This window comes from Pristiophorus japonicus, chromosome 13 (genome assembly GCF_044704955.1).
Source record: "Pristiophorus japonicus isolate sPriJap1 chromosome 13, sPriJap1.hap1, whole genome shotgun sequence".
Lineage (NCBI taxonomy): Eukaryota > Metazoa > Chordata > Chondrichthyes > Pristiophoridae > Pristiophorus > Pristiophorus japonicus.
This window is the reverse complement of record NC_091989.1, coordinates 193,309,153-193,334,905: the sequence shown is the minus strand read 5'-3', so window position 1 is coordinate 193,334,905 and position 25,753 is coordinate 193,309,153. Positions and strand designations below refer to the sequence as shown.

Genomic DNA, 25,753 nt, shown 5'->3' with positions numbered 1-25,753 from the left:
TGCAACCTCTCCAGCAATGCCCAAGGAGACAATGCAAGGTACCCTTCCAGTGCTGCATGATTTGGCTCCCCTGCACCAGTCAGGTGTGTGGGGGCCTGGGCTGGGGCCCTGCTCCCCTGCACCAGCCGGGAGTGTGTGGGCCCTGGGCTGGGGCCCTGCTCCCCTGCACCAGCCAGGAGTGTGTGGGCCCTGGGCTGGGGCCCTGCTCCCCTGCACCAGCCGGGAGTGTGTGAGCCCTGCTCCCCTGCACCAGCAGTGAGTGTGTGGGCCCTGGGCTGGAGCCCTGCTCCCCTGCACCAGCCGGGAGTGTGTGAGCCCTGCTCCCCTGCACCAGCCGGGAGTGTGTGGGCCCTGCTCCCCTGCACCAGCCGGGAGTGTGTGAGCCCTGGGCTGGAGCCCTGCTCCCCTGCACCAGCCGGGAGTGTGTGGGCCCTGGGCTGGGGCCCTGCTCCCCTGCACCAGCTGGGAATGTGAGAGCCTGCGGTACATACCCCTCGGTGAAGTACTCGGGCGGCTGCCATGTGCGATGAGGCTCGTCGGAGATGGGCCAGTTGGTCCTGGCGGTGCTGTGCCGACGGACATGCTGCGCTTGCCGTTTCTGTTGCATGGCCTGACTGACGCCAGCCACATACCGGGCAAACTCTGGGTCTGAGCCAACTGGAGAGAAAGAGAGAGAGAGAGAGAGAGAGAGAGAGAGAGAAAAAACGGCACGGTGGCTTGAGTTACTGACACATTCAGCTGTTTCCCCAGCAATTCCGCTCAGTTTAATCCACTTGGCTAAACAATCTACCACAGTGACAACAAATGACTAACCAGTCACCTGTCGGTGATCAGCCTCGGTCGACAGGATAAATAGATTGTGACAGATTACGTTTCAAAATGACACACGCAGCCCCTACGCAAACAATTGGCCACAACAATATGAACAGGACCCAACAAAAATCATTGTCGGACAATGCCTTGCGCTCTTTTACACATTTTTCTTCCTCTAGTCATTGGTCTACGGCAGTTAATTGCAGCTGAGAGTGTGGGATGGATCGCCTGCTCCCAGGACACACACGAGCAGCTCAGACAATGCGTCACAGCCACTGTTCCCTCTAATATTGTTTTGGGTGCGTGGCCCCTTTAACAGACAGCGGGCTCATTCGAATTTCGGCGCATGCGCGGTTTTCCCCCATTGTAAAGCCGGCAAGCGGCTCAGGCGGGACCTCCAGACCATGCACGGCCTCGCAGCTCAATGGGGACGTTGGTCACAGCTCCTCTGAAGATCCTGAGGAAGGCTGTGAGTAGCTCAGCCTCACAAAGCAGCGAAGACCCAGCCTCAGGCCCTTGAATACACCCAGTTAGCTCATCGCAATCAGGGTGGCATTCCGGCTCACACCTTTCTCCAGCTTCTTTCCCATTCCCCCCTCTCCGAGCTCACCTGGTCCACGAGACCCAGCTCTTGCTCCCTCGACCACTGAGCTTCTAACTTCCTTCCAGGCCTCCATGTTAGCTGATGTCGTCAACGGTCCCCTCTCCTCTGGTACTGTCCCTCCCTTTCCCTTCGAATAAGCTGTCATTCACCACCCCGCTCCATCCTCAAATAAATCTGCCCTTGCAAACTACTACCCCATCACCACCTCCCTTTCCTCTCCAAGGTCCCGGATCGTGCTGTTGCCTCCCAACTCCGTACCCATCTTTTCCGCAACTCCAATCAGGTTATGGCCCCCCCCCCCCACCCCCCACAACACCGAAGCGGCCTATATCAGTCACAACTGACATTTTATTTGGTGTTCTGAAACACCCTGTGCTAGCGCTGCACTATCGCCTGGGGCACTGGCACCAAAACACACCCCTGTTTGGCGGCATTATGGATTTCAAAACTGTCAGATTGATCACCATCAGGCTGGATTGTCGCCTTTGTACCATCCTGGAAGGATCAAATCAGGCAGAGGAGGACAGAGGGTCAACCAACTCTCTCCAGCAATTGGAAGAGCACCGTTCCGCTGGCCAGGTCAGCAGCCTTTGTAAGATCGATCAAGGACTTGACAATTTCCCTTGCCTTAGTGCAAGGACCATGTCAATTGTTGCTCTCCCGGCACGGAAACTGCACTGACTCTCCGGATAGAGGTTCAGCAAGTACTTGTAATCTGTCAACAGCCCATGTGAATGCCTTACCTGCAGCACCGAGGAGAGAAATTCCCCGATACTCGCTGTAATGGCTCCGATCTCTCGCCTTTGCACAATGGGCATATTGCTTTGTTATCAAGCCCTGAAGATGTGTTATTCCACACGTCAGGTGGACAACGCTTCAAAAATTGTACCCAAGACACTAAACCTAGTTTTCGCAGGCTCACTCCACTCCTGACCCAACAACGAACGTAGTTATAGCAAGAGCACAGATCAAACCTGGCACCCTTGGTACAACCAGCCATTTCGGCCGACTGCGGCGGAGGCCTTTTATGATCAGTGTCAGCCTTGGCTCAGTGGGTAACACTCTCTGGCCTCTGAGTCAGAATGTTGTAGGTTCAAGTCCCACTCCAGAGACTCAAGCACAAAAATCTAGGCCGACGCTCCAGTGCTGTACCGAGAGAGCGCTGCACTGTCAGATGAGACATTAAACCGAGACCCCATCTGTTCTCTCAAGTAAAAGATCCTATGGCACTATTTCAAAGACGAGCAGGGGAGCTATCCGGTGTCCTGGCCAATATTTATCCCTCAACCAACATCACTGATAAACAGATTATCTGGTCATTACCATATGGCTGTCTGTGGGAGCTTGCTATGCACAAATTGGCTTCCGCGTTTCTTACATTACAACAGTGACTACACTTCAAAAAAGTGCTTCATTGTCTGTAAAGCGCTTTGGGATGTCCGATGGTCATGAAAGGCGCTATATAAATGCAAGTCTTTCTTTCTTTAAAGAAGAGACACAAAAGCTCCCGGGAATAGTTTACCTGCTGGATCAAAAGGCAGAATGTCTCCCAGCATTCCGAAGACCCCGTCACTCTGCACACGGTTGGGCCACGTGTTATTCCTGGTGTTCGCCACCTTCGGTCCCAGCATGTCAGACATGACGTTGTCCATGATGCTGTCCATGTAATTCCCGACCAGACCCAGGCTGTACAAGTCCGAGCTCAAGTCGGAGTGCGTGGTGGGATTGTTCCATTGGCTCATGGACCCAATAGGAGACAGTCCCGCTCCCGGACTGTGTGACGTCTGCTGAGAAGAACTGTTTGGCCATTTCCCGGGGGCGCGAGGGGTCTGTGGTCGCGCTGGCTGTGGCTGTGGCTGCTGCCCAATGGGCTGGAGGAGGTGCTGGTAATATTGCAATTGCTGCTGTTGCTGCTGCTTCTGTGACTGGTGCTGCTGATGCTGCTGCAAGACCTGGTGGGAAGGCGGCAGTGGAGTGTGCGATACCGTCTGCGGTTGCTGCAGGGCAGCCGGCTTCTGTTCTGCTGCCGCCGTCGAGTTCCTTCTGTTGATGAGAGGCGATGCTTGTTGGGATTTGCCCATGTTGAACCCAGAGAGGAAGTCGATAACATCCTGCATTTCCTGGTCGCTTGGCAACTTGATGCCTTGGTCGTCCTTGCCGTCGTCCCCTTTGAAGAAGGCCTCTCTCTTGTCCACAGAGAACCCGTTGACCATGGGGTTGGACGTGCCCCGAGAGGCTTCCTGCGAATCCACGGTCTTTGGGAAGCAGCCAATGTTGAGAACACTTTGCAGCCTCTGGTCGGAATGGCTGGGCAGCTTTGCTTTCCGCTCCTCTTCGGAGCTGTTGATGGAGAAGCCGCCCTTGGAAGGCGTGCTGGGGATGGAGAAGCTCCCGGCACTGCCACTGCTGTTACTCGCGCTGCTGCAGGACGCTCGCTTTGTAAAGCGCGAGGTAAGCTTGGCAAAAGTCTTCTGCAGCCCGCCTGAGGACTTGACGATATTCCCATTGCCCGCAGGAAGGTCCACATGAGTCCCAAAGTCAGCGCACTCCCTCCGCAGCTGGATTTGAATGCTCGGCAAAACTTGCTCCCTGCGTCAATGAACAAAAAATAGACAACTTATTATCCAACAGTGCCACATCTCGAGAGATGGATTCGATGGGTTAATATTGATGGACAAAGAAAATGAACACAATTAGGTCTGTATTCATTGGTGCAAAGGGTAGACCTGATAAGAGTACAAAATTAAGAGAGCTGGAGAGCGTGAATAGGGAAGCATTATTTCTATGTGTCGGTGGGTTAGTAACAAGTTCAGGATGATTACCAAAAACAAAGGGGAAGGGTTAATCTACACAAAGGGTTAATAGAATACGGAATGCATTAACACAAATGGTCATTGATGTTAAAATAAATCATGCCATTTAAGGTGGAATTACTATGAGGGAACAATATTAAAGTATGCCGGGAATGAACAAGGACTGGAGCAGGGATCTGATCTGGGAGAGCCCACACCGGCAGAGGCACCCCGGGCCCACACCGGCAGAGGTGCCCCGGACCCACACCGGCAGAGGCGCCCCGGGCCCACACCGGCAGAGGCGCACCGGGCCCACACCGGCAGAGGTGCCCCGGGCCCACACCGGCAGAGGTGCCCCGGGCCCACACCGGCAGAGGTGCCCCGGGCCCACACCGGCAGAGGTGCCCCGGGCCCACACCGGCAGAGGTGCCCCGGGCCCACACCGGCAGAGGTGCCCCGGGCCCACACCGGCAGAGGTGCCCCGGGCCCACACCGGCAGAGGTGCACCGGGCCCACACCGGCAGAGGCGCCCCGGGCCCACACCGGCAGAGGCGCCCCGGGCCCACACCGGCAGAGGCGCACCGGGCCCACACCGGCAGAGGTGCACCGGGCCCACACCGGCAGAGGCGCCCCGGGCCCACACCGGCAGAGGTGCACCGGGCCCACACCGGCAGAGGCGTGCTGGGCCCACACCGGCAGAGGTGCACCGGGCCCACACCGGCAGAGGCGTGCTGGGCCCACACCGGCAGAGGAGCCCCGGGCCCACACTGGCAGAGGCGTGCTGGGCCCACACCGGCAGAGGTGCCCCGGGCCCACACCGGCAGAGGTGCCCCGGGCCCACACCGGCAGAGGTGCACCGGGCCCACACCGGCAGAGGTGCCCCGGGCCCACACCGGCAGAGGTGCCCCGGGCCCACACCGGCAGAGGTGCCCCGGGCCCACACCGGCAGAGGCGCCCCGGGCCCACACCGGCAGAGGTGCACCGAGCCCACACTGGCAGAGGCGTGCTGGGCCCACACCGGCAGAGGTGCACCGGGCCCACACCGGCAGAGGCGTGCTGGGCCCACACCGGCAGAGGTGCACCGGGCCCACACCGGCAGAGGCGTGCTGGGCCCACACCGGCAGAGGAGCCCCGGGCCCACACTGGCAGAGGCGTGCTGGGCCCACACCGGCAGAGGTGCCCCGGGCCCACACCGGCAGAGGTGCACCGGGCCCACACTGGCAGAGGTGCCCCGGGCCCACACTGGCAGAGGTGCACCGGGCCACTTGGTTTCCTTCTGCAGCACGTTCTCTCTGCGTGAGATTAAATGCACACAACTGAACTACTTTAGACACACAGCGGTAAAGAACTTCGAAGCACAACACAGGTCACACACACACGTCTCTCATTTCCCTCAGCCTCACCCTCCAGGGTACATCAATTCCAGAACAGGATTCTTTGAACAGGTCAGCAGAAAAATGCACTTGCCCAGCCCTCCAACAACATGGTGTGTCGAAGGGAATCATATTGAGGATGTTTCCAGTAAAGTGGACAAAGGAGAACCAGTTGATGTGGTATATTTGGACTTTCAGAAGGCTTTCGACAAGGTCCCACACAAGAGATTAATGTGCAAAGTTAAAGCACATGGGATTGGGGGTAGTGTGCTGACGTGGATTGAGAACTGGTTGTCAGACAGGAAGCAAAGAGTAGGAGTAAACGGGTACTTTTCAGAATGGCAGGCAGTGACTAGTGGAGTGCCGCAAGGTTCTGTGCTGGGGCCCCAGCTGTTTACATTGTACATTAATGATTTAGACGAGGGAATTAAATGCAGTATCTCCAAATTTGCGGATGATACTAAGTTGGGTGGCAGTGTGAGCTGCGAGGAGGATGCTATTAGGCTGCAGAGTGACTTGGATAGGTTAGGTGAGTGGGCAAATGCATGGCAGATGAAGTATAATGTGGATAAATGTGAGGTTATCCACTTTGGTGGTAAAAACAGAGAGACAGACTATTATCTGAATGGTGACAGATTAGGAAAAGGGAAGGTGCAACGAGACCTGGGTGTCATGGTACATCAGTCATTGAAGGTTGGCATGCAGGTACAGCAGGCGGTTAAGAAAGCAAATGGCATGTTGGCCTTCATAGCGAGGGGATTTGAATACAGGGGCAGGGAGGTGTTGCTACAGTTGTACAGGGCCTTGGTGAGGCCACACCTGGAGTATTGTGTACAGTTTTGGTCTCCTAACTTGAGGAAGGACATTCTTGCTATTGAGGGAGTGCAGCGAAGGTTCACCAGACTGATTCCCGGGATGGTGGGACTGACCTATCAAGAAAGATTGGATCAATTGGGCTTGTATTCACTGGAGTTCAGAAGAATGAGAGGGGACCTCATAGAAACGTTTAAAATTCTGACGGGTTTAGACAGGTTAGATGCAGAAAGAATGTTCCCAATGTTGGGGAAGTCCAGAACCAGGGGTCACAGTCTGAGGATAAGGGGTAAGCCATTTAGGACCGAGATGAGGAGAAACTTCTTCACCCAGAGAGTGGTGAACCTGTGGAATTCTCTACCACAGAAAGTAGTTGAGGCCAATTCACTAAATATATTCAAAAGGGAGTTAGATGAAGTCCTTACTACTCGGGGGATCAAGGGTTATGGCGAGAAAGCAGGAAGGGGGTACTGAAGTTTCATGTTCAGCCATGAACTCATTGAATGGCGGTGCAGGCTAGAAGGGCTGAATGGCCTGCTCCTGCACCTATTTTCTATGTTTCTATATTCCCTTTGATTGGTTACAGTTACTGGAATGCAAACCAACAACAGCCAGAAGTAAAAACTAAATTAGGAAGGGGGGAGGGGGGGGGGGGGGGGTTGGTGAAATTGTTTCACCCAAAGGACAGCAGCATTGTGGGGTAAGTTATGAAGGGAAGAGGCTGAAGTGGACAGCAAGAGACAAACGAGGTGCATTTCCATTTTCAGTTATTGAGTGGGTCGAGAACAAGGGGACATAGATACAAGATTGGTGTATAAGATTTAGAACAGAGAGAAGCACTTTTTATAAAACCAGAGGGTTGCAAGGCTGTCGACTACACGGCCAGATTTATGATTAAAGCAGAGATAACATCAACATTTAAGGAAAGGAGGAATAAAAGGGGCACAGAGAACAAAAGGGAAGGGTGAGTAGGTGAGTATAAAGAACAGTGCAACAGGGCAGGGCACATGGGATCAAGACCTCGGCTCTTGTAGGGGGGGGGGGTGGGGATAAACCCCAACACGGACTGGCTGGGCTGAATGGCCACGCTGCCAAGTTCTGGGTTGTAATAAGGATGAGGCTGGTGTTTGAAAAGGAACGTGCTTGCTGGGGTTAACATAAAGGTGCTCATGTTTCAGCTGCTGTACACGTTGGGTACTGTACCTTCGCTCTTTCCACCTGGACAGGTCAAAAACCGCTGTGTACAACACATCCACCAGTCCCAGCGTTTTCTCTGGGTCCAGGCATCTCTGCAAGAGAGACATCGTGGCAGGATCCTCCTTCAGACACCTGGAGAGTGGGGTTTAAAAAAAGACAGGTAATGCGAGACACAATACTTACATTTCTGCACCACTCCCGGCTATTGCTTTGGTCGCTCTGCACTGCATACCTTCCATCAGCAGCTGCTGAGATAGAGTGCCTGGTCGTCAAATGTAAAGGTGTCCACTGTGGCTAAATGGGGCACATTCTCACCTCAGTCAGAAGGTTGTGGGCTCAAGTCCCGCTCCATAGACTCGAGCGTAATCTAGGCTTACACTGCAGCTCAGTGCTGAGGGAGGGGCAGTGCTGAGGGAGCGCCGCACTGTCGGAGGGGCAGTGCTGAGGGAGCGCTGCAATGTCGGAGGGGCAGTGCTGAGGGAGCGCCGCATTGTCGGAGGGGCAGTGCTGAGGGAGCGCCGCATTGTCGGAGGGGCAGTGCTGAGGGAGCGCCGCACTGTCGGAGGGGCAGGGCTGAGGGAGCGCCGCACTGTCGGAGGGGCAGGGCTGAGGGAGCGCCGCACTGTCGGAGGGGCAGGCTTTCGGATGAGATGTTAAATATTGAGGTCCCATCTGCCCTGTCAGGTGGATACAAAACATTCAACAGCACTATTCAAAGAACAGCAGGCGAGTTCCCCTGGCCAATATTTACCAACCTTCTGAAACTTTTAATTGGTTAAACAGTGGTTTGCTGTTTGAGAGAGCTTGCTGTGTGCAAATTAGCTGCCACATTTCTCGACATTACTACACTTCAAAAGTACTTTATTGGCCTTCAAGCGCTTTGGGACATCCTGAGGTCGTGAAAGGCGATATAGTTTCTATTTACAACATCCCCAAGGCCCCACAACCGAAATGCACAGGGACTAACCCTGCATCATACCACTGCATGTGAAGGAACAACCATTAATAATCGAGTCATAGAAACCTAGAAACATAGACAATAGGTGCAGGAGTAGGCCATTCGGCCCTTCGAGCCTGCACCGCCATTCAATGAGTTCATGGCTGAACATGAACCCCATTCCTGCTTTCTCGCCATACCCCTTGATCCCCCTAGTAGTAAGAACTACATCAAACTCCTTTTTGAATATATTTAGTGAATTGGCCTCAACAACTTTCTGTGGTAGAGAATTCCACAGGTTCACCACTCTCTGGGTGAAGAAGTTTCTCATCTCGGTCCTAAATGGCTTACCCCTTATCCTTAGACTGTGACCTCTGGTTCTGGACCTCCCCAACATTGGGAACATTCTTCCTGCATCTAACCTGTCTAAACCCATCAGAATTTTAAACGTTTCTATGAGATCCCCTCTCATTCTTCTGAACTCCAGTGAATACAAGCCCAGTTGATCCAATCTTTCTTGATATGTCAGTCCCGCTATTCCGGGAATCAGTCTGGTGAACCTTCGCTGCACTCCCTCAATAGCAAGAATGTCCTTCCTCAAGTTAGGAGACCAAAATTGTACACAAGACTCCAGGTGTGGCCTCACCAAGGCCCTGTACAACTGTAGCAACACCTCCCTGCCCCTGTACTCAAATCCCCTCGCTATGAAGGCCAACATGCCATTTGCTTTCTTAACTGCCTGTTGTACCTGCATGCCAACCTTCAATGACTGATGTACCATGACACCCAGGTCTCATTGCACCTCCCTTTTTCCTAATCTGTCACCATTCAGATAATAGTCTGTCTCTCTGTTTTTACCACCAAAGTGGATAACCTCAGTCACAGAACTGGCGGGTTAGTGTTTTTCTCAGTCCAAAAATACCGATTGGCTTTGCACGCACACACGGAGATCGACCTCGCCCACGAGAGAGGATATATCCCTTCCCCAGCACAAATCCCCGTCTTCAGTGGAGGAAAAAAATAATAATTCAGCACTTGATAGTTTTGGGGTTATGGAAAATTGCAGCAAGTAACTACTCATTAAAGGAGAAGTTCAAATAACATTTTGTAAGTGGTGCAACATATTTAAACCAGAAATTTTACAATCCACAAACTGTAATCAACAAACCCTTCATTAGTACCACTCCTGTGACTTAATTCACAGTCTCTGTCAATATGGAGAGCAGCGAATGGATCCAGGAAGAAAATTACCTTGCATCCCAATAACTTGCTCACCGCATGTATTGCTTATAGAGTAATCGCACCCGGGATCTCAATATTATCATAGTCAATGCTATGAAATCTCGGAAATTCATTACATCAACAAGTACACTGCCCTCAACCTAAAAACGTAGGTTGCGTCTATCTGCAACACCATATTTTGGATTGGTCTCCTTGGGGAACAAAACACACCCAACAGTTAGTGTAATGTGTAATTTGATCCAGTCTTGCCAGTGAGCGCAGGCAGAGTTCACTGAAACCCTCGCTTTGTAAACAGCAAACCCAGGCCACATCGCACAAACAATCAGCGTCCCGACCCCGCCAAAAAGGCTTCTGGTGGTTCGGAGCTTGTCGGCTGGATATGGCTTCACCGTTGACGCCTTTCCAAATAAGACGTTCATTATCGGCTTATCCGCTGCAACTTCGGATGCACGTGCACGGTACCAAAACGGTCGCCAGGCTCCCCCCCAATGGCACACCCAGGGGGACACGGAACAGAATCATTCTGAGAAACTGACCAGCAGAGAGGAGGAGGGAGTGTCAGACATCAACCTTTCACCTCCCGGATCTGTGCCCAAATCTAGCCCAGACCGACTGTATTAAAGACTCCTCTCCTTCTCTCGTGACTGTGAGGGCCCTGTGTGAAAGGAGTCTCAATCCCGTTCTAGTGGTTCAGGCAAACAGCACAAAACTGAAAATCTCACCAAGGGTTCACGGGGTAAGTGGCCCGGGGACTGTTGCTTCAGAGATTGAGGCGTTGCGGCTGGAGCAGTGGATAATGCTTTCCTCAGCATCGAACCGATGTTGCACATAACCCGAGAGTGGTTGGTGCTCGAAGCCCAAAATGGAAAGAGTTCTGACAGCAAGAAGATTCTTCAGCCGATGAGCACACACATAACAATGATCCAGCAGCCCAAGGGACCTATAGTGCTAAGGGCCGGACTCTGCATGCGCCGCTGCAAATTCCCACTGTTCCGGTGAGATGGACGAGTCAGGAATCACTTCCATCCTACCTCTTAAAAATACAAATTCACTTACCACGTTGAAGGAACCTGAACCACAATCCTGGTGCCCTCCAGGCTGATCTGCGGAGCGTAAGCCTCTTTGTTCTCGATTTGCGCCGTGTCCACCACCACCTGATCGTCCCGAAACACAAAGACAACTGCTCAGTCCCACATCACTCCGGCCATCAGCAGAAATAAATCCGACGCGACTGACTAATGTAACTTTCCCCACCAACTTTCTCTCCCCTCTTCCCTCCCCTGGGAGGGGGTGGGGGGCAGGGACCTTGACTGTTTTCCCCCTGCTTAACCCAGAGACGTTATGGCCAATTATAGAGCTTCTGCTACCCCCTAAATTGAGGCACCCTCCGACCCTGGCTCAGCATAGATCCAATAACCCAAAAGGTCGGAGATCAAACTAAGAAAGGTTCCAGACCTGAAATGTTAACTGTGTTTCTCTCTCCGCGGATATGCCTGACCTGCTGAGTATTTCTCAGTTTTTATTTCAGATTCCAGCATCTGCAGTATTTTGCTTTTGTCTAAGGGACCTTCCTGCTGTGCACGGCTCACCCAGTCACTGGATAAACCGGCTCAGCCAACTGGGCCGGGACTGACGACAATGAATTATGGAGGAGTCGTCAGCAGAGGCTGGTGTCAGAGAAAGACTTGCATTTATATAGTGCCTTTCATGACCACCTTTCCTGTCTCAAAGTACTTTACAGCCAATGAAGTAATTTTTGAAGTGCAGTCATTGTTGTAATGTGGAAAACATGGCAGCCAATTTGCGCACAGCAAGCTCCCACAAACAGCACTGTGATAATGATCAGATAATCAGGTTTTTTTTATAGTGATGTTGGTTGAGGGATTGACCAGGATACCGGGGAGAACACTCCTGCTTATCTTCAAAATAGTGCCCCGAGATCTTTTACGTCCACCTGAGAGATGTCATCCGAAAGACGACATCTCCAACAGTGTAGCACTCCCTCAGCAATACACTGGAGAGTCAGCCTAGATTTATGTGCTCAAGTACCTGGAGCATAACCCGAACCCACAACCTTCTGACTCAGTCGAGGTGCTGCCCACTGAGCCATAGCTGACACAGAGCATCAATAAATGCCTGGGAGGAAGCCAACTGCCTTCTCAGGCTCTCGGCTTGGGATCATACAGAACTCGGCTTGGGATCATACAGAACTCGGCTTGGGATCATACAGAACTCGGCTTGGGATCATACAGAACTCGGCTTGGGATCATACAGAACTCGGCTTGGAATCATACAGAACTCGGCTTGGGATCATACAGAACTCGGCTTGGGATCATACAGAACTCGGCTTGGGATCATACAGAACTCGAGATCAAGAATGAGGAAGGAAATAAAATACCTTATCAGAAAAGCACCTTGACAACAGCATAAGTCAGGTTAACCTCTTACAGAATCTGACTAATCCTCATGTCTAGTGCAAGACTCAACCAACAAATTCAAACATTTAAAATTGGAGCCATTTGTGTGTTGCATTCGGGATGCTAAGAATGAGGTGAAGACTCATTCCATGCAGCAACCTTTATGGGTGTCAATCATGGCTCACTGGGCAGCACTTTCACCGCTGGGTCATCAGATTGTGGTTTCAAGCTCCACTTCTGAGACTTGAGAACGTAATCTAGACTTGACACTTCCGTGCAGTACCAAGGGACCGTTGCAGAGTTGCCGCTTTTCAGAGGAGACGTTTATCCAAGATCTCATTAGGTGAATGCACAAATCCGATGGCATTATTCGAATATCAGGAGAGTTCTCCCAGTATTCCAGCCAATATTTATACCTCAAGAAGCAGATTATCTGGTCATTCATCTCATGGCTGATTGAAGGACATTTCTGTGCGCACATTGGCGGCCACAGTTCCCTGCCTTAAAACAGTGACTATACTTCAAAAGTACTTCATTGGCTGTTCAGCACTTTAGGATGTCCCGAGGTCATGAAAAGGCGCTACAGAAATACAATGTCTTCTCTCTTTCTTTCTAATAACTATGAGGTCGAGAAGACTCTTTGTCCTATCAGTCTGGACTAAATTCAAACGCAAGTCCCAAGGGGTAAAGAACAATGCACTTACTCACGTCCCCTAGGTTGAAGGACTGTGCCCAGACCCCAGTCCCATGGGTTGAAGGACTGTGCCCAGACCCCAGTCCCATGGGTTGAAGGACTGTGCCTAGACCCCAGTCCCCTGGGTTGAAGGACTGTGCCCAGACTCCAGTCCCCTGGGTTGAAGGACTGTGCCCAGACCCCAGTCCCCTGGGTTGAAGGACTGTGCCCAGACCCCAGTCCCCTGGGTTGAAGGACTGTGCCCAGACCCCAGTCCCCTGGGTTGAAGGACAGTGCCCAGACCCCAGTCCCCTGGGTTGAAGGACTGTGCCCAGACCCCAGTCCCCTGGGTTGAAGGACAGTGCCCAGACCCCAGTCCCATGGGTTGAAGGACAGTGCCCAGACCCCAGTCCCATGGGTTGAAGGACAGTGCCCAGACCCCAGTCCCATGGGTTGAAGGACAGTGCCCAGACCCCAGTCCCATGGGTTGAAGGACTGTGCCCAGACCCACGTCCCATGGGTTGAAGGACAGTGCCCAGACCCCAGTCCCATGGGTTGAAGGACTGTGCCCAGACCCCAGTCCCCTGGGTTGAAGGACTGTGCCCAGACCCAAGTTCTAAGGGTGGAAGAACCATGTGCTCACCTCAGTGCACCACCGAGTCTTTAGCTAATGGGATGATGTCTAACTTGTTCCCGAGGCTTTCATTAATGCGACTCCAGCCAGGTGCTTGGAGTTGATCGACTGGCCTTTATGGACACCTGGCTACGGTCAGGAACTCATCATGTGGGTGATCACAGTAAACCCACACCCAGTCACTCCAGAGCACCGCTGCTGAATGCACCCAACTGGTGCATTTCCATTGCATGTCACCTCCAACACCTCCCATAACACAATGAAAGCTGCAGTCACTTACCAAGCCTGCCTGCCCAAACAGCAACTGCACAGCAGTTTTGCAGGCACCTCGCCAGGTGGACGGGCAGACCTGGTTGAGGATCTCGGTGGGAGACTCGTCGCGCGCGGAGACATCGTTCTGCCCAGCTGCTTCCTTGATGAGCTGCACCATCGCTTGCTGCAGGGGTGGGGAGGGGGAAGAGAGAGAGAGAGAGAGAGGGTGGGGGGTAAACAAAGCCTGTGTTAGCTTTCCATGTGACAGTCATGTGTTAAAACAAATCTCCTCCCTTCAATACAAACCTTCACAGTTTAAGGAGAAAAACAGAACAGGCTTGTGAAGGCATGAGGTAGACTGAAGAGATAGATGGCACCATCTCCAACAGTGCATCAGTCCCTTAAACAGCCTGCAAACACTGCCACTGTCTTTCTCCTGCCGCCTGCCCTTCATTCGACATCACCCAAACATGAACTCGACTCACCTTTTGTTCTTCCCTGCTATTTTTAAAGGAAATGGGGTTACGCACTTGGAGCCCAGCCCCTCACTTAGGTTCCTCAATATATTCAAGTACCGAGTTACAGATCAGCACTTCAATCCCTCTCCCAAATAGGTCAGTCCCCTTTCTTTCACACTGAGCACCACTGAGTGATAAACTATACATCGAACTTATCAAATTAAAACTTTGTACTTTTGTCTTAAAAATGGAGAGGGTGTCAAAACAAGGATGGCTGTTGCATAACTAACATTTTTGAAGGACTCCCCAAAAGACTCAGCCAGTCTATGCGGCGAGTTGCTGAGTGATGTGGACTGGGGAGTCTCTCGGTTCAATCGGCAGTCTGTGTTGAGCTCACTCTCAGTGAGAACCGTGATAGGGACGCTACAGTTGAGCCTTGGCGAGGGGGAAGAAGTAGAATAATAGCCACTGGGCAAGTGTCTGGTGCCCAAACCCAACCCCAGCAAGGAGTCAACACCTTCAGGGAAGGAGCAGAGAAAATGTAACAGGAAGGTAAAATTCTGAGCCATTCTTAGTACGTGGAGAGAAAGCAGGAAAGGGGTACTGAGGTGCTCCTCTAATTCGGCCCTCTTGAGCATCCCTATTTTGCATATTACAACAGTGACTACACTCAAAAAGTACTTAATTGGCTATAAAACGCTTTGAGATGTCTGGTGGCGGCTATATAAATCCGAGTCTTTCTTTTTCTTTATCCCTGATTATAATCACTAAACCATAGGTGACCCATTGCCCTTTGTTGCCTAGGCCCCAAGCTCTGGAACTCCCTGCCTAAACGTCCGCCTCTCTTTCCCCCTTCAAACATATCTCTTTGACCAAGCTTTCCGGCCCTAATTTCTACTTATGCGCCAAGTATCAATTTTTTTCATCTCCTAATACTCCTGTGAAGCGCCTTGGAACGTTTCACTACATTAAAGGCGCTATATAAATATTGCACCGTAGAATCAAAACCGGAAACAATGCTCAAACTGCACTCACCGAGATACAAGAGAAACACTCGCCCTGCGGTGAGTGGAAGGAAGAGCTGTGCGATTGATCCTGGGCACCAGGGAAAGGGGGGGGGGGCTGAGCTGTGAGGAATGAGTGGAGAATCCTGGGCCTCAGCCTTGAAGGAGGCAACACAAAACAATAGGATGGAAAACATCTATCCAGTACACGACTGCAAACCCAATTGTGGGAATGGCTGGTAACTGGCGAGCAGTAAATCCAGGCCTGACACAAGCTAATTACTCACAGTGATCAGCACGGAGCAGACTTTAGGTAGAGTAGTCGAGACAAAAACCCTGGCATCACTTCAAAAAGCAGCTGGATGTTCTGACTGCGAGAGCAGGGGGCAGCTATAGTGTTCTTCCAGATGGAAGAGGGAATTTAGGACAAATAATCTCCCTCACTCCTATCCATTTGTGAGCAATACACCCAACCTATCGTAGGACTTTTATTAGGCGATAAGTAAGTAACAATGTGTTCCCTGCAGGGCAGTTTGTGCAACATATCGGACTTCTATCTGCGATTCAAAGGTGTGTTATACTGCATAAACAGAAGTCCCACAAGGGAAAATTTTAAAAACTTGTTTTTAAAAAGCATGTTGATGGCAATACTGAGGACTGGTGGAAAATAAGTTGCAATGGGAACAGCACAACATCCAGTAACCTGACCAATAATCACATAAGCCCTCCACTTCACTGACCGCAAACCTCTCCCGCCTGCTTTGATCAGAGATTTGTCATACACTTACAATGATTCATCCTTGTTCCATTCAATTACACTGCAATTCACCAGAACTTTCCTTTGCATGCTCCTTCGCAGGGAGCTTGCTCTCTATTTTAAATTGATATTTACCCTCAGAATTCCTTTGTGGCATAACCTTCTCCAGCTGGGCAGGATCTGGTCCACAAAACACCTTTGTTCAGAGTCAGACAGCAGGAGGCGGCCGTTCGGCCTGCCGAGCCTGTGCTAGCTCTGTGAAAGAGCGATCCAATTAGTCCCACTCCCCCCGCACTTTCCACATAGCCCTGCACATTTCTCCTTTTCAAGTATTTATCCAATTTCCCTTTCGAAAGTTATTAAATCTGCTTCCACTGCTGTTTCGGGTAGCTCATTCCAGATCACAACTCACTGTAAAAGAATCTCCCCCTCTGGTTCTTTTGCCAATGACCTTGAAGTTGTGTCCCTCTGGCTGCTGATCCTCCTGCCACTGGAAACAGTTTCCCCTTCTTTACTCTATCAATGCCTCTCAGCGATTCATCAGCAAGGGTACAGGATGGCACACCTTACTTCTCACAACCACCTCCAAGTGGACTACAAGAGGCAGCCCCAGTCTCACACATCTTCTGTAACCTCCAGATTTTGGGATTTAATCGTGCGTATCCAAGGATAGGGATTAGGATACCAATTAACTCAGGATTCAGGACTACACCCAGGACAGGAAGAATGTGTGTGTTTACATTGCTACATTTGGCCATAATACTTTTAATGTAAATACCAGACAGAGCAGGTATCCTGAGACCAGCACTAAGCCTACTGGTGAGAGCAGAAGGCATGGCTGAGGTACCAAAGTATTTTGCATCGGTGATAACCAAGGAAGAGGTCTTTGCCAAAGCTAAGGTAAACGAGGAGGTTGTTGGGATAGTGGATAAGATAAAAATAAATAGAGGTGGTGCTGGAAAGCGGTTAAGTCACCTGGTCCCGATGGGCTGTTGAGGAAAGTACGGGCAGAAACTGCGGAGATGCTGGCCATAATCTTCCAATCCTCCTTAGATACAGGGATGGTGCCAGAGGAGTTTCTATTTTTAATTTTAGTGTTCTGGTACCACAACCCATGTTCTCCATAACTTTTTTGTGTGTGCACAGGGCTGTGCGGCCCATTCACAGTTTCACGCACATGTCCCGGGCTGAGTGAGACCAGCAGTGAACATGGACCCATCTGGAGGACTGGGTTCAGGTCTGGGCACTGCATCGTAGCAGAATATATTAGCCTTGGAGTGGGTGTGGTGCAGATTCGCCAGAATGATAACTTAAAGGGTTAAGTTATGACAGGTTGCATAACCTTGGTTTGTATTACCGCGATTTTAGACGATTTAAGGTTTATCTAATCGAGGTGTTTAAAATAATAAATTGATTCGATAAGGTAGACAGAGAAACTATTTCCTCTGGTAGGGGAGTCCAGAACAAGGGGTCGTCACCTTAAAATTAGTGTCAGGCCGTTCAGGGTGATGTCAGGAAGCACTTCTTCACACAAAGGGCAGTGGGAATCTGGAACTCTCTCCCCCAAAAAGCTGTGGATGCTGGGGGCCAATCACAGCTTTCACAGATCGCTAGGTTTTTGTTGGCTAAGGGCATCAAGGGATATGGAGCAATGGTAAATGGGATTGACTTACAGATCAGCCATTATCTAATTTAATGCCAGAACAGGCTCGAGGGGTTGAACAGCCTCCTGTTCCTAATGTCAAAGGGAGCTGTTTAAAATTGAGAGTGAGAATGGAAACAGTTGAATTGTTAAAATCCTTTCCTGCACTCCCCCCTTGTCCCCTGCAGCGTGTCTGAGGGAAGTCACGTTTCCTTACAGACATCAGCAGGGAAAGATTAAATGGAATTCTGCCAAATGCATCACTAAACAGCTAGATTTCACATGTTGGAACAAATCTCACAAAGATGTAACCCCACAACTGAGGAAACATAAGAAATGGGAGGAGAAGGCCATTTGGCCCCTCGAGCCTGCTCAAACATCTGCTACCTTTAGAAACACAAGCACTCGCACAATCTCAAGTTTCGTGGATTTCTCTGCTGAGGGAGTTTTTGGCTGGAGTCTTTGGGTTACTCTTGCAGCTTTCTGGTTTGTTCTCACCCCCCCAGCCAGTCCCACCAGCCCCCGCCACTCCACCCCCACAACCCCCCCTCCCACACCCCACCCTAGCACCGTCCCCCCCCCCAGCACCCCCCCTCACCCCACCCCCACAAACTCCACTGACTTGCAGTCTAGTAATCTTCATTAAAACAGCCATGTTTATGATTTTTTTTTTAAAACTTGTCCACTTCTCTCGCCTCCTAAATCAATGTTGTCCAGTACATTAGCCACATGAAGTAGGGCAGGAGGAGGCTCGTGTGGAACGTAGGCCAGTTGGGCCGAATGGCCTGTTTCTGTGCTGTACATTCTAAGGCCCCAAGTTTCCACACGCAGCAAAACAGGCGCCCCTCCGAGCTGGGCGCCCGTTTTTCGCGCCGACAACGGCACCTGAAAAAAAACGCGCTATTCTTGAGCGCTTTGCAGCTCGATGTCTGCTTGGCGCGGCGCCTACCACTCGCGCCGATTTTGTAAGTAGGAGGGGGTGGGTACCATTTAAAGGAGTTTTTTTCGTGCCGGCAACCCTGCGCGTGCGCGTTGGAGCGTTCGCGCACGCGCAGTGTGAAGGAAACATTGGCACTCGTCCATTTTTGTAGTTCTTTGTAGCTGTTCAATTTTTAACATTTTTTAATAAAACCACATTGCCCTTCCATGATCAGCACTGAGGCTTCTTGTAGCTTTCTCCCCCTGCCGTCCGTCGGGCCCGTCGGGAACGGCTGCCTCAACTTCTGAGGCTTCCTGCAGCCTTCTCCCTGCCTCCCCGCCCCTGCCGTCGGGAACGGCTGCCTCAACTTCTGAGGCTTCCTGCAGCCTTCTCCCTGCTTCCCACCCCCCCTGCCGTCGGGAAACCGCTGCCTGAAAGGCCTGCCTGAAGCACTTTCACACAGGTAGGAACATGGTTTACTTAATCTTTTCTTTGCTTATAAATTTTTATTCAGGTTGGATTTATTTGTATAATATTTGTATAAGTATAACTAAGGATTGATTGTAGAATTTAATGAGTTCCCTCCCCTCCCCCCCCCCCACCTCGTTCCCGACGCCTAATTTGTAACCTGCGCCTGATTTTTTAATGTGTAGACAAGGTTTTTTCAAGCCTACAAAAATCTTCACTTGCTCCATTCTAAGTTAGTTTGGAGTACGTTTTCACTGTGGAAACTTTCAAATCAGGCGTCAGTGGCCGGACACGCCCCCCTTTGAAAAAAAAATTCTGTTCAAAAGTGAAACTGTTCTACCTGACTAGAACTGCAGAAAACTTAAATGTGGAGAATTCCGATTTCTAAGATACTCCGTTCTCTACCAGTTGCTCCTAAAAATCAGGAGCAAATCATGTGGAAACTTGGGGACTAAGTCACTGGGAATCCAGATGTGGCAACTTGCATTTCTGACACATCCTTGGTCATATCATCCCAATACTCGTAGTCACACAGCCACATGTGTGTGACCTTTAACCTGTTTGTTGGTAAAATGATGAGACAAAAGGCAGAACGTACGTGTATTTTCTGCTTGTTCCTTGGCTACAGAATGGTGGTAAATGTTAAGTTTATGTGTGTGAAGTAGTTACCTGTATTGTGTGAGTGTATGTAAGACGCTTGCCACCAAAACATTATCACCATTACCACACCTGTAGCTGGCCAGAACACGAACTTGTCATCACCAAACCTTGTTCCGCCAGAGGGACAAATACAAGGCATCGTGGCAACACCCTCACTCCAAGCACTGGCACCTGCTTGACTATGTCATCGTCTGAGCCAGGGATCGCAAGGATGTGCGCATCACCCGTGCCATGACAGGAGCCGACGACTGCTGGACGGACCACCGCCTAATCCGATCCATCATCGACATTAACATAGCCCCAAAGAGGAGGGGACAGCAGAAGCAGTGCCGCAAAAAAGTCAACGCCGGGGCACTTAAGGACCCAGCTAAGAGAGCCCTATACAGCCAGCGCCTCACAGCTAACCTGGCGTGCCTTGATGACCCGGAGATGCTGAATGCCCACAGCGCTTGGTCTGCCCTCCAGGCCTCCATAACCAGTGACTGTGAAGAGACACTTGGTCACTCAACCAGAAAACACCAGGACTGGTTTGATGAAAATGATCAGGAGATCTAAGACCTAATAGATCGCAAGTGCAGGGCATTTCTGAGCCTTAAACAACCACCCAATGCGGGGGCTCAAGGCTGAGGTCCAATAAAAAACCCGGGACCTAAAAAACAGGTGGTGGATGGAGAAAGCACAGGAGATACAGCAGCTGGCCGATAACCATGATGTGCGAGGATTCTTCATCACAGTCAAGGCCGCATTCGGTCCAAACTCCCAAGGCCCCACCCCAGTGCTGGCCAAGAACCGGGAAACACTCATCAAGGACACTGAGGCAGTCAGGGCCCGCTGGAAGGAGCACTTCGACGATCTCCTCAATCGAGACTCTGCCTTTGACTCGAGTGTTCTCGACTCCATCCCGCAGCATGCTACCCGCCATTACCTCAGTGAGACCCCAACACTGCACGAGGTAGAAAAAGCCATAAGACAGCTCAAGAATAACAAGGCTACGGGAGCGGATGGAATCCCTGCTGAGGCATTGAAGTACGGCGGAGAGGCACTGTTGGCACGGATACACGACCTCATCTCTCTCATCTGGAGGGAGGAGAGCATGCCGGGGGATCTCAGAGATGCAGTGATCGTGACCATCTTTTAAAAAGGGGACAAGTCTGAACACAGCAACTACAAAGGAATCTCCCTATCAGCCACTGGGAAAGTCATCGCTAGAGTCCTCCTCAATCGTCTTCTTCCCGTGGCCGAGGAGCTCCTCCCGGAGTCACAGTGTGGATTTCGTCCCCTACGGGGCACAACGGACATGATTTTTGCAGCGCAACAGCTGCAGGAAAAATGCAGGGAACAGCGCCAGCCCTTATACATGGCCTTCTTCAACCTTACAAAGGCCTTTGACACTGTCAACCCTGAGGGTCTATGGAGCGTCCTCCTCCGTTTCGGATGCCCCCAAAAGTTCATTACCGCCTACTCCATGACAACATGCAGGCCTTGATCTTTACCAACGGATCCATCACAGACCCAATCCACATCTGGACCGGGGTCAAACAGGGCTGCGTCATCGCCCCAACCCTCTTCTCAATCTTTCTCATGCTCCACCTCACAGTCAACAAGCTGCCCGCTGGAATGGAACTAAACTACATAACCAGTGGGAACCTGTTCAACCTGCGTCGTCCCCAGGCCAGATCTAAGACCACCCCAACCTCTGTCGTCGAGCTACAGTACGCGGACTACACCTGCATCTGTGCACATACAGAGGCTGCACTCCAGCACATAGTCGACGTATTTACTGAGGCGTACGAAAGCATGGACCTTACTCTAAACATCCGTAGGACAAAGGTCCTCCACCAGCCTGTCCTCACCGCACAGCACTGCCCCCCACTCATCAAGATCCACAGCGCGGCCATGGACACCGTGGACCATTTCCCATATCTCGGGAGCCTCCAATCAACAAGAGCAGGTATCGACAACGAGATCCAACACCGCCTCCAGTGCGCCAGTGCAGCCTTCGGTCGCCTGAGGAAAAGTGTGTTTGAATACCAGGCCCTCCAAACTGCCACCAAGCTCATGGTCTACAGGGCTGTAGTAATACCTGCCCTCCTGTATGGCTCAGAGACATGTGTCATGTACAATAGACACCTCAAGTTGCTGGAGAAATATCACCAACGATGTCTCCGCAGGATCCTACAAATCCCCTGGGAGGACAGGCGCACCAACATCAGTGTCCTCCATCAGGCCAACATCCCCAGCACTGAAGCACTGACCACACTCGATCAACTCCGCTGGGCAGGCCACATAGTCTGCATGCCTGACACGAGACTCCCAAAGCAAGCGCTCTACTTGGAGCTCCTTCATGGCAAACGAACCAAAGATGGGCAGAGGATACCCTCAAAGCCTCCCTGAAAGTGCAACATCCCCACCAACACCTGGGAGTCCCTGGCCCAAGACCGTCCTAAGTGGAGGAAGTGCATCCGAGAGGGCGCTCAGCACCTCGAGTCTCAACGCCGAGAGCATGCAGAAATCAAGCACAGGCAGCAGAAAGAGCGTGCGGCAAACCTGTCCCACCCTCCCCTTCCCTCAATGACTGTCTGTCCCACCTGTGACAGAGTCTGTGGCTCTTGTATTGGACTGTTCAGCCACCAAAGAACTCACTTCAGGAGTGGAAGCAAGTCTTCCTAGAGTCTGAGGGACTGCCTATGATGATGATGATGATGATGAGCTGGCCAGTGATTTCTATTGAGCAACACTGCACCAAAGGTGGTGGGTCAGGTGGGAACATGGTTTCAGAGGCAACGGCTGGAGTGCTGTGCCCCCTCACCGCGCCCCCCACCAATCCCTGCTCCTGTGTTGTATGATTCTATGTGAAATTACATTATCTCAGCGACCTGTATCACTTGAACGCTTCGCTTAGAAACAAACACACTCCAACAGCAGGAACTAAAAACAATGGGGTGAGATATTACAAGGCTATGTAAATCCCAAGTCATCACAGACATTGCCAGACCATACCGCAGGGCACACTGAAAGACATGAGTTGTAACGACGACAGCTCAAAGGCCTCAAAGGAAATTGCCGGCTTGAAGAGAATGTTGCTGCCCTTTCGAAATACCGATGTGTTGAGAGGCAAATTTTATATAATCAAAACCTTGTGTCACATCTGTGAACAAACACACACTGAAGCAAATGCATTTGATATAAGCAGCTGTCAGGAACAATAATCGTCTCAGGCTGAGTGCATCACATGCTTGGGCTCAGCTCTCCCCTCTGCACAAAACTGTTAAACCGTCAATTTAATTAACCCTTCAGGAGCTGCTGTAGCACTGCCATGTTAGAAATGTATTACGCAATGAGTAGTTGAGGCGTACAGACCAGAAGCACTCCGGCCTGCTGCACGTTAACTGATAACAGCCAGACGGACTGCAGTGGGTTTTAGAATTAACCTCAGTGCCAAAGGGTGGGAACGTTATACAGGTGTTCTGCTCCTGATCACTATCCAGCCACTCCTGATGGAAGCATGCATGTGGAGCCGGGACAGGTTTAGACTCAGCTGTGATGCACCTCCCAGTAGAATAGCTGGCCGATGCTCACACATCAACGATGCCCACTGGGCGAAGTCCTGCAGGGTGTTTGAATCCCATGCAACCGTGTGCACTAGAGTAAGTAAAAGTCTTAATATACTGAAAGGGTCAGGTGTAGGAACACAGGTCCAAAAGAAGCTTTGCGATCAATCTAGCCAGTCCCAAAACGGAAAAGCAATACCACATTTATACTCTTCTCCAAAAATGATCCCACTTCCTCTGGAATACGCTGCCAACCATCTACCTCCACTGAAACCCAGGGCAGTCTATTCCACGTCCTAATTTCCTCCATTACTTTCACATTGAACTGCAGGCTATTCGCCCACCTTCAGGACAGAGCAGAACGTAACACCTGATTAAAAAGGCCTTCTCCGATTCAGACAATCACAGCCAATGGCTCAGACATGTATAGGGCTTTGGGGAGACCACACCTGGAGTAGTGCACAGTTTTGGTCTCCTTATCTGAGCAAGGATATAATTGCCTTACAAGCAGTTCAATGAAGGTTCACTAGGTTGGTTCCTGGGATGAGTGTGTTGTCCTATGAGGAGAGATCACGTAGAATGGGCCTATATTCCCTGGAGTTTAGAAGAATGAGAGGTGATCTCATTGAAACATACAAGATTCTGAGGGGGAATGACAGGGTAGGTGCAGGGAGATTGTTTCCCCTGGCTGGAAAGTCTAGAACCAGGGGGCACAGTCTCAGAATAAGTCGGTCATTTCGGACTGAGACGAGGAGTAATTTCTTCACTCAGAGATCCCCAGAGGGCTGTAGCTGCTGAATCGTTGAGTATATTCAAGGCTGAGATAGATAGATTTTTGGACTCTGGAGGAAATCAAGGGATATGGGGATCGGGCAGGAAAGTGGAGTTGAGGTCGAAGATCAGCCATGATCTTATTGAATGGGGGAGCAGGCTCGAGGGCCAATATGATCCACTCCTGCTCCTAATTCTTACGTTCTTATGTCTGAAGGATCTGTTTATGAGCAAACCAGGTGTCAACAGCTCCCTTTGAAGCTGCAACTATAGGCAAGACCAAATATGGGTGTATTATACAGCCATAAACAAACCTCTTGTCTATTATCAAAAGAAATTGTTCTTGAATTTTCACATCTCAACAGGAATATAGGAATTGCTGGATGAAAAATGACCAAGCTCCATCAAGTTCTCCTTCTACTATCCCGGTAGATAGGACAATGGAGTTGTTGACCACTCACAGCGATCAATCTCGTATCAATGAACATAAGAACATAAGAATTAGGAACAGGAGTAGGCCATCTAGCCCCTCGAGCCTGCTCCGACATTCAACAAGATCATGGCTGATCTGGCCGTGGACTCAGCTCCACTTACCCGCCCTCTCCCCGTAACCCTTAATTCCCTTATTGGTTAAAAATCTATCTATCTGTGATTTGAATACATTCAATGAGCTAGCCTCAACTGCTTCCTTGGGCAGAGAATTCCACAGATTCACAACCCTCTGGGAGAAGAAATTCCTTCTCAACTCGGTTTTAAATTGGCTCCCCCGTATTTTGAGGCTGTGCCCCCTAGTTCTAGTCTCCCCGACCAGTGGAAACAACCTCTCTGCCTCTATCTTGTCTATCCCTTTCATTATTTTAAATATTTCTATAAGATCACCCCTCATCCTTCTGAACTCCAACAAGTAAAGACCCAGTCTACTCAATCTATCATCATAAGGTAACCCCCTCATCTCCGGAATCAGCCTCGTGAATCGTCTCTGTACCCCCTCCAAAGCCAGTACATCCTTCCTTAAGTAAGGTGACCAAAACTGCACGCAGTACTCCAGGTGCGGCCTCACCAATACTCTATACAGTTGCAGCAGGACCTCCCTGCTTTTGTACTCCATCCCTCTCGCAATGAAGGCCAACATTCCATTCGCCTTCCTGATTACCTGCTGCACCTGCAAACTAACTTTTTGGGATTGTGTCAGCTGTGGCTCAGTGGGTAGCACACTCGCCTCTGAGTCAGAAGGTTGTGGGTTCAAGTCCCCACTCCAGGGACTTCCGCACATAAATCCAGGCTGACACTCCCGTGCAGTGCCGAGGAAGTCCTGCATTGTCGGAGGTGCTGTCTTTCGGATGAGAAGTTAAACCGAGACTCTTGGTGGATGTAAAAGATCCCATGGCACTATTTTCCAAAAAGAGTTTCATGAACAAGGACCCCCAGGTCTCTCTGCACCTCAGCCTGTTGTAATTTGCCCCCATTCAAATAATATTCCCTTTTTTCTGTTTTTTTTATCCCCAAGGTAGATGACCTCACACTTCCTGACATTGTATTCCATCTGCCAAACCTTCGCCCATTCGCTTAACCTATCCAAATCTCTTTGCAGCCTCTCTGTGTCCTCTACACAACCCGCTTTCCCACTAATCTTTGTGTCATCTGCAAATTTTGTTACACTACACTCTGTCCCCTCTTCCAGGTCATCTATGTATATTGTAAACAGTTGTGGTCCCAGCACCGAACCCTGTGGCACACCACTAACCACCGATTTCCAACCCGAAAAGGACCCATTTA

General features: G+C 50.8%; 1 protein-coding gene across 6 annotated transcripts in view; it reads right to left on the bottom strand.

Annotated features, from left to right (window-relative positions):
• Positions 1 to 25,753, bottom strand: part of garre1 (granule associated Rac and RHOG effector 1) — a 132,254-nt gene that overhangs the window by 6,113 nt on the left and 100,388 nt on the right. For all 6 annotated transcript variants that reach the window (XM_070898320.1, XM_070898318.1, XM_070898319.1 and 3 more), the window contains 5 exons: positions 13,776 to 13,931; positions 10,828 to 10,925; positions 7,599 to 7,724; positions 2,940 to 4,006; positions 492 to 657 (listed from right to left, as the gene is read on the bottom strand). In XM_070898320.1, the coding sequence (XP_070754421.1) occupies positions 492 to 657; positions 2,940 to 4,006; positions 7,599 to 7,724; positions 10,828 to 10,925; positions 13,776 to 13,931 (1,613 nt within the window). The remainder of the gene's footprint in view (positions 1 to 491; positions 658 to 2,939; positions 4,007 to 7,598; positions 7,725 to 10,827; positions 10,926 to 13,775; positions 13,932 to 25,753) is intronic.